This window comes from Nelumbo lutea, chromosome 3 (genome assembly GCF_056320005.1).
Source record: "Nelumbo lutea isolate HS-2025 chromosome 3, American lotus-T2T, whole genome shotgun sequence".
Lineage (NCBI taxonomy): Eukaryota > Viridiplantae > Streptophyta > Magnoliopsida > Proteales > Nelumbonaceae > Nelumbo > Nelumbo lutea.
In genome coordinates this window covers 28,319,810-28,328,674 of record NC_142686.1, presented here as the reverse complement: position 1 = coordinate 28,328,674, position 8,865 = coordinate 28,319,810, and the positions used below count along the sequence as shown (strand labels likewise).

The following is an 8,865-nucleotide window of genomic DNA, read 5'->3' as shown; positions in this document are numbered from 1 at the left end:
GAACAAGGAGGATAAGGAAGACGAAAAAGTCAATTTTCATGTTGTTTGTCCTACTGCATATTCAAGTGTAAAGCTAGTAGATTCTGGCGAGATTTTGGCCGGAAAAGGGACGTGTAAAGAGAAAATGCTGGCACCGTTGTAGGCCAGAGGCACAAATAGGATGAGAGACAATAGGCAGGTAGGGAAGCAAAAGAGCAGACCAAACGGTGAGCTCCTTATCTTCTTCTGCAAATGGTAATAAGGACAAAAAAGAAGAAAAGGACGAGAAGGGTTGGCGATTTTAACATCCATAACCGATTCTTCTAGTTTGCTCCCTCTGTGAGCAGCTCCATCCTCTTTCTCTTTATCTTTGGTTTGTTCGTCAAGAGGAGAATCAAATGGAAGATGGAAAACCATTTTTATGGCGAACGCGGCAAAAGAAATAAAAAATAACTTATACTTTTGAATCAAGAAATACAAGATGAAATCTGGTTAAATAAATAAAAGGGAGAGAAGCTTAATGGACTGTTGATGTCGCGTTTCAAAGAAATTTGACAAAAGCTTAAAATTTCTATCGTTGACGTTTAGCGGAAGTGTTTTTTTGTGATTATTTTTTAATTAAATGCATGGATGGGTAATAGATTGTTGCGGCCTTTTCTTGTGATGGATGTTCCTTATGGACGTTATTGATGGTTGATAAAGAAAATTTGATGACACTTGAAGGACATTTGTGTCTTTTCCCATGACACTTAACGACTGGTTAATGGTTGGTACTAAATTATTGCATTTTGAAAGTTTAGGTACTAGATTGTCGTGTTTTAAAGTTCGGGTACTAAATTGACACTCAGCCTAAAGTATAAGGTACCTATCAGGAGTTTTCCCTAAAAAAAATTGAATATGATAAAATCGCAAAGTAGTCTGGTTAAACAAATTACTAGCAAACCTAACTAATGCAAGAGCAGTAGCTTTATTAGCAATTATATAGGCAAAAACCAAGTGTGACTGAAATCTTGATAATAAACTCCTGCAATTACAGTGGTAATGCTCCTTGGTGGATGAACATCATTTTCACCAACAAAAGTTAAGAATAATTTGTTCATATGTACATCAAATAAAATACCTGGTACCAAATATATATATATATATATAAAAGAAATCACCTAGACCTGTTTTCTAACATAAACCTAAATTTGTAAGTAACAGACCCAAAATCAACTATATTATTAATCAGGTTTATTGGGTGTAATCCAATAAGACTAGATTTTAATTAATAGGCCTTAAGCCACACTAATTCTATTGTTCCCTCTTCTCAAAATATATATCTTGTATATCCCCTATAGTGACAGTTCCAGACATGCATCTTATCTAAAATTATTTTAATTCAACCAAGAGAAGAATATATATAAAATAAGTGTTATTAGACTAAAACTGAACTAAACGTTAGGACCATCAAAACCAAAAATTGATGGCCAAAATGGTTTTTGGGTTGCCCAATTGTTGACTACTCGACTCCAAATTAAGTTATGTTTTCGCATTGATGGCCAAAATTATGTTTATTTTGGTATAAAATACCTTTAGAAGATAATTTATAATCATTTCCACTTTATAGATTATGCTTTCGCAATTCTTTTTTATTTGAACAAGTTGAATGGTAAATTGGGATGGTTGAACGTTTGACCCATGATCTAATGAGCAAACAATTCTACGCTTCTAATTGAAACATATAGATCTCTACTTTGAGACATACATAAGCTTCTAGATTAAAAACAATAAAGATCTCTAAGTGAGACAGGTAGGGACCACCATTGAGGTATAAATGTTTCAATTTTGAGACAATAAATTGGACAAATTTGGAAATGCACCTTTTATTATTATATCTGTTACTTCCACAGTACAATGTTTATGATAGTGGGATCTATGTCAATAGAGGCATTAGTACTATAACCATGGATCGTTTTACAACTCCACCCATTTTTACCCACATGACATCGCAGTCATATATGAAGAACATTTTACACTCTTACATGGTGTTATGCATGGAGAGATGTTCCCAATGCAAGGGGTAGTGTTTTGTGGATAGGTGTGGGCAGAATTATGGTGGGTAGGAGATCGGGAGTCACCTAATGGTGGGGTATGTGTTTTATACTGCAGTAAACAATTCTTAGCAGTATTTGTGGAGATCACATTGGCACCCCACAGAGCACGCCCAACAGGTGCCCCACAGCACATCCAAACCTTGCATTGGCTCCTAGTGACCAGTATGAGAGACGTTACCAATGCACGTTCAGAAGCATGTGCACATATGTGAATTCCTATTTGTGCCAATACAACTTGCTTTCCCAACTTTCAATACCATAATTCTGATACAAAATTTGAGACTTAAAACAGCACAGGACCATTCACTAGGTGGGGATGTTTGAATTTTCCATTAGGCTATATTTGGTTTGAAGGAAAAGATAGGAAAAGGAAGGGAAAGACAGGAAAACCAATACAAGGGTTGTAAAGGTTTTCCCATGTTTTCCTTCCTTTCCCTACATTTTCCTTCAGACCAAACATAGCCTTAAGGTGTGGTTTTTAAAAGATTGTCGAGTTTCATTTCCTTAAGAAAACTCTAGTGTCCACATTAATGTTGGAATAATGATCTTCTCAATGAAGTGTAGTTAACAATCCATTCTAGAAATCCTTGATTGATTAATATCGAATAAAGATTTACTTAAGGGAGTCGCTCATAGCACTAGTAGATTTTCATATGCTTCCTCTCATATCCATCTATCTATCTATCTATCTATCTATCTATCTATATATATATTTAATCCAATCCATATTCAACAAGTATTAAATAGTGTTATGTTACTACCAAAAGTTAATGAATATGGTTAGTAAATTACCAAAAATTAATAAAAATTGTAATTAATGAATTCATCACGATTTTTTAAATTATTTTAGGTAAATATTGTTATATTCATGTTAATTAACAATATTTTATAGAAATCAAAAACTCTTTAACTAATTTCTATAAAATTGATAATTATATTTAGCAATTATCAAAAAGTATAAAACTTTAGTTATTGTGGCTATTATAGTTAATAACAGAATGCAGATAGAGGAATAAAATATCATAATGTTGGAAATGAAATTATTAAATAATTTATATTAAAAAATAAAAGATAAATTAGTGTAATTTTGTTAGTAAACTACCTAATAATAAATTTTAAATAAATTTAAAATAAATTCAACAAATCTCCATAATTACACAAATGTAATAATTTTTTTCAAAAAATTTCATAAAACTACATTTTCGTAAAATAACATTTTGGAAATTAAAAGATATAAAATTTTTGAAAGTTTATTTAAAAAGTATTAAATAATTATTGAGAATTATTGGAATGTTTTGGAAATTTGATAGATTTTGCAAAACTATTGAAAAATTATGTGACTTAATTTTCATTGTAAACTATTGAAAATTATTAAAGATAAATGAGTATGGCAAAGGGAAAACTATAATTTGAACCAATAATTACACAAATTATTAACATAAATTAGTATAATATTGGAAAAAGGAAATTACTGATTAGTTTATATTAGAAAATATAAGATAAATTAGTATAATATTAGAAAAAAGAAATTATTGATTAATTTATATTAGAAAATACAAGATAAATTAGTGTAATTCTATAAGTAAATATTTACAAAAAATAATTTTTCATAATTACACAAATGTAATAAATTTGCCAAAATTTTCACTACATTTTTTTTAAATTAAAGATAATTTGGTGTACTTTTAGAAATGTACTATGTGGTTGATACTAAGATATCTTTTTGACAATTTTTGTCATCAAATTGAATATTGGGTTAATTAGGAGTGGGTGTCTAGCCTTGAACTCGCCTGACACTAGGGACAGGGTGGGGAAAATTCAAGGATTCCCCATCCTTGGTGAGGAATGGGTGTCTTGCCCTGAACTTGCTTGACATCGAGGATGAGGTGGGGAAATTCGAGGGTTTCCTTCTCCTAACGAGGAGTGGGTGCCTTGCCTTGAACCTGCCTAACACTAGGGGCGGGGAAGGGATGGGGTAGAGTGTCTTAACTATAGGGTGGGGATAGGAATGGGGAGCCCCACCCCATTGCCATTCCTATATAATTATTAATTATTAGTGAAACTAATAAAAATATTAGCTTTTATTTTTTTTATTTATTTAAAGTCAACCAAAATTTCATTTAAAAATAATGAAAATAATAATTATTATTAGAATTACTACAAATGATTAATAAAACTAAACCTACTAAAAATTTTTGTAGGCTTTCTCTCCCCCATGCTATTCTTTTTTTTTTTTTTGGATGAACCTTTAAATATTTGTGCTGGTGCGTCACTCCAGTGCGAGGTTAATTTTATCAAGACAAAGAATTGCAGCCAGAAACTAATGCTTTATTCACTGAACAGTATTCAAATCCTAACCATAGACAATCCTGCATATTATATATACACATGTGCTACACATGAGAATAGAATAATAGACTTAAGAGAGAGAGAGAGAGAGAGAGAGAGAACATTAGACTTAAAGTTCTATTTGCTGGTTAATTGTGGAAGGCCTAATCCGTTCGACAGTGTTGCAACCAACTAACGACAGATTACTACCACTGGTTCAAGCAGATATCTTGAAGGTCAGAAGCTTTTTAAGCCATTCCTTCCAACTTCCACATGACTTCAGAGGAATCATCTTTGTCTTTGCCAATCCGCAGTCCGCTTTTGTTGTCTCTAGCTGTAACTGCTCTTTCTTACATAGCACAAAATTCCTTCCACCACAAGATCCAATGGTTTCACATGGACTTAAAGCTGCAGTAAATAACACCAAACAACCTCAGTTCAACTCCAACTCAATTGGACAGAAATAAAGGAAACTATGCATTCTATGCTCCTCAAATGAACGGTGCAATGAGACTAATATATAGCTTCGTCTTGATTATCATATTAGTTTTTCTATTTGAATAATTTTTCCTCTAATTAAATAAGTTTGTTTAACATTTTTGTTAACATCCTATTTAATTAATAGTATTATGATTGATTTTTCCTCCTAAATTTGCATTACATTAATATTACCCCCAAAATAAATAGCAGGTTTAATTCAATTCTGTCATTAATAACATCTTTTTATATCTCTCTTACCATCAGTTCCTGCATTATTGACACAGAAGAGAAGGACATTATTAAGATCAGTGCCAAGAATTGGGAGACGACCCTCGCGAGCATAGGCCTTAAGGACAATGGCAATGACTGCAGAGACAAGCTCTTCCTCTTTGACGACGAACCGGAGCGGTCCAGTTTCACCGAGGACATTGACTGTGATCAAGAGACGGTTAGACTTGTCATTCCGATGATTCTTCTTCAGCTTCTGCATCAACATTGTTTTTTCTGTGCCTTAAATTTATCCCTTCTTAGCAGTATTGTTGAGGAACACAAAGGGAAAAGAAGAGGTGGTGATGGGTTGGTTCAGACCATGGACCAACCAAATAACTCCAAAAACAGAATGTGAGGAGCTCAACTCATCTCTAACTTATATACTACTGGTTTTGTAGTATTTTATTCTAGGGTTCTGTTAGGTATTTGTCACAGTTACAATTAAAGTACTGTGAGCATAATGAGACTAAAAAAACTTCATTGTTCATTAGTGTTGCACTTAAGTTCTGTATGGTTGGGGATGAGGGTTCCTAGTGCAAGAGCACTTGTTTGTTAGCTCAATTGTTTACTAACTTGAGTGGACAAGTGCATGCATTCCAGATGAATTTTCATTGCTAGCTTTCTTAGCCATATTCAAAATTAAATGTGATTGACATTGTCACAGTGCAATCTCAATTTAAAATTGAAGAAAAAAAATCCTCACCCCAACTATATGGGATGAACCACAATCACATGAACCCTATTTGGCTGGCCATTCTGCTTTCTCAAGGCCCACACATCCACTATTATAGCTTGGGCTTTTCCTGTTTGTATAAAAGAGAGAGTGAGATGAGAGATCAGGGCGGGTGCGATCACGATGGACAAATTAAACTGTGTGAGACTCGCAGTGTCAGTCAGTCAATGGACCAAAATTTGATGCATTTAGTTTCGGGCCATCGAATGATGAACACATGGGGTTTTCACCACAGTTTGACTGTTTAATCATCACCCTAAAAAGAAAGGAACACTGAGAGTTGTGTACTGAGAGTGAGGTGAGTGGATGAACCAACTTCTAGTGACAAACCCATCTTGATGTAGACATTGTTTTGATCTAATGTGGGTAGATTTTTAAGGTTGTATTTAGTACTATATGATGAGGGCAGATTTGGCCCTCTACCGACATCATGACATATGGCATATTAGAACAGCTGGACTACATCCCAGTATCACCTAGGTGACAACTTGCCTTAGTCAAAACGGGTCCCAGCTGGCGACCTGGGGATTTACATCTATTACCAACCTGACGACCTACCTCTTCTACCGATCTGGTGACCTATTTCTACCGCCGATCTGGTGACCTATTTCTACCGCCGACCTGGAGATCTACTTCTATCGCCGACCTGGAGACCTGCCTCTACCGTCGACCTGGTGACCTACTTCTATCGCCAACCTGGCGACCTACCTCTGCCGCCAACCTGGTGACCTGCCTCTGTCACCGACCTAGCAACCCACCTCTCTAGAAGCTTACCAATTATCTCCAAACTTTTCAGGATCATGCCATGTAACTGTAGGCTTTATCCTCATCCCGTCTGAATCGGAGGTAAACGATAAGCCTTATTAACTGGCACGTTATCCTCCTTCCAAAGCAAAACGAACCCCTATATCGAGGGCCGAAGATTTCGGGAGCATTTCGCGAGACCCACGGCAGTCCAACTATACAAGGAGATCAGCCCCTGAGACCTAGGTATATGCACAATTTTTAGTTCTCGCAGTTCTCCAGCTCTCTCACTGTTTCCTTGAAAGTCGCATCAAAGCCACCTTTCTAGCTCGTCATCATTCAGCTAAGCATCAGAGCCACCTCTCCAGCTCGTCACCACTCAGTTAGGCATTAGAACCACCTCCCCAGCTCATCACCATTCAGCTAGGCATAGCATCAGAGCCACCTCTCCTGCTAGTCACCATTAAGCTAGGCATCAAAGCAACCTCTCCTACTCGTCACCAATCAGCTAGGCGTCTAAGCCACTTTCAAGGTAGGGATTATTTAGCCAGGCATCTGAGTCACTAGCCAACCAGGAACTGCCAAAACACCCATCATCACTATACATTGTTGTTGCTATCTGAAATGTTTTAATTAAAAATGCATGTACATGAAGGAGGTAATGTTTCAGGGATGATTTTCGAACCACCGTTGACCCAGATGGTTGGACCGTTCAACTCGGGAACCATCCACGCAACCGTTTCCATTTTACCCCAGACCCGGTCTTTAGCAAAAAACCATTATAAAAGTCAACAACATGTTGACCTAGGCGATTAAACCGTCGACCCACTCAACGGTTTATGGTCGTTTTTAATTTTTTTGTCAAAATTGGGTCATCCATTTGAACTGGACAGTCGGATCGTCGACCCAGAAACCGGTGACCAGAACGGTTCCTTTTCCAGATTGTTTTTTAAAACGTTGATTTCAAGTAAAAATGTTTCAGGTAACTAGCCATTATCTGATATTATTCATCGATTTGTATCAATCAACCCAAAATGTTTCATGTAAAAATGGCAATAGTACCAAACACAACCTAAATGATAAAGGGATGCACCCAATCCAAATGGATAACACCCACCAACAATCTCTTTCTTTGCCTAGATGCACTTACAACATTCCTCTATTAATTTAAAAATATTCTTATCCCAACTTTGGTGGCACTAGCATTTGACCCCCAAGTCTTCACTATAAGTAGCCAAAAGACCTTACCAATTAAGCCACAATCAGTTGGCGATCACACCATGGTTGAATGTATGTCTCTCTAGAAACCCTATATCACCAGGGCGTAAATTCCGCCTTTTCTAACATAAAAAAAAAAAAAAAAAAGTCAGTCAATTGTTCAAATCACCCTATTGATGATGGTTTCTTTGATAAGATCTCTGACTTGTAGCAGAGACCTGAGATGAAATCCCACTGCCACCAGGGTTGAGGGGTTTAAGGGAATGGGGATGATTACCCCATTGTGTAAACCCCGAAATCAGGTATTCGATTTGCATCCGAAACATATATAAAAGCATTCCATTTCACAAGACAAGCCTCATATATGACTTATTGCCTGATGTCTCAACTCCTCAATCCCCATGTATAAGGAACCTGCTGACTCATTTTCAACTATAGCTACTACACAGAGACATCATGAAATTAACGTAAACTCAAAAGCGTCGATGTTGCTTTTTTTTTAACAAGAGAAAGTTAAAGAATAAAAGAAATGAGAGATGCAGACAAACCATACCTTCCATAGTCATTATCTTTTGTTTTAGGGGTTTTTATAGTTCACAGAACCATACCGGCCCGAAATAAGCTTAGGTGGTGATGCGCTGGAACTCAGAACCATACCGCCCTGAGAATATACCTTCGGATCTAAATAACTCTATATAGTGTGGTTAAAGTAATGTTTTTGGGAGAGTTAAGCCGAAGATTCATCTAAGTAGGTTCAATCAGCTGCTTTAAAGAGGATAAATTATTCTAAGAAGATGAATACAACCCCTCAAATGACTGACTCAAAGCCGATTCGATCTCTTCAGATTTTTCACCAAAGAATAGGCTATCCATGTAAGGCCTACTCGGAAAATCAGAAGCCGCTGCAATTCAGACCCGACATCAAATTTTTTTTATCTGGAGGCCCAAAAGAAGGATATAGATACTGTCTAAGCTTGTGTGTCAATGGACCGGTTGTAGATTGGACCCTGTCCAAAC

The 8,865-nt window shown here is 36.1% G+C and overlaps 1 protein-coding gene across 1 annotated transcript; it reads right to left on the bottom strand.

Annotated features, from left to right (window-relative positions):
• Nucleotides 1-4,382: 4,382 nt before the first annotated feature.
• Nucleotides 4,383-5,506, bottom strand: LOC148863876 (uncharacterized protein At4g22758-like). The gene is made up of 2 exons (XM_088974559.1): nucleotides 5,142-5,506; nucleotides 4,383-4,811 (listed from the first exon to the last, which is right to left on the bottom strand). The coding sequence occupies exons 1-2, from the start codon at nucleotides 5,377-5,379 to the stop codon at nucleotides 4,621-4,623; spliced, it is 429 nt and encodes a 142-aa protein (XP_088830685.1). The 5' UTR covers nucleotides 5,380-5,506; the 3' UTR covers nucleotides 4,383-4,620.
• Between the last annotated feature and the right edge of the window lie 3,359 nt (nucleotides 5,507-8,865).

What these genes read in the sequence shown, in the direction of transcription:
- LOC148863876 (XM_088974559.1), bottom strand. Translation starts at nt 5,379, where the DNA reads ATGTTGATGCAGAAGCTGAAGAAGAATCATCGGAATGACAAGTCTAAC. An exon ending in CAATAATGCAGGAACTGATG is followed by an intron (nt 4,812 to 5,141) that starts GTAAGAGAGATA and finishes TATTTACTGCAG; the next exon opens with CTTTAAGTCCATGTGAAACC.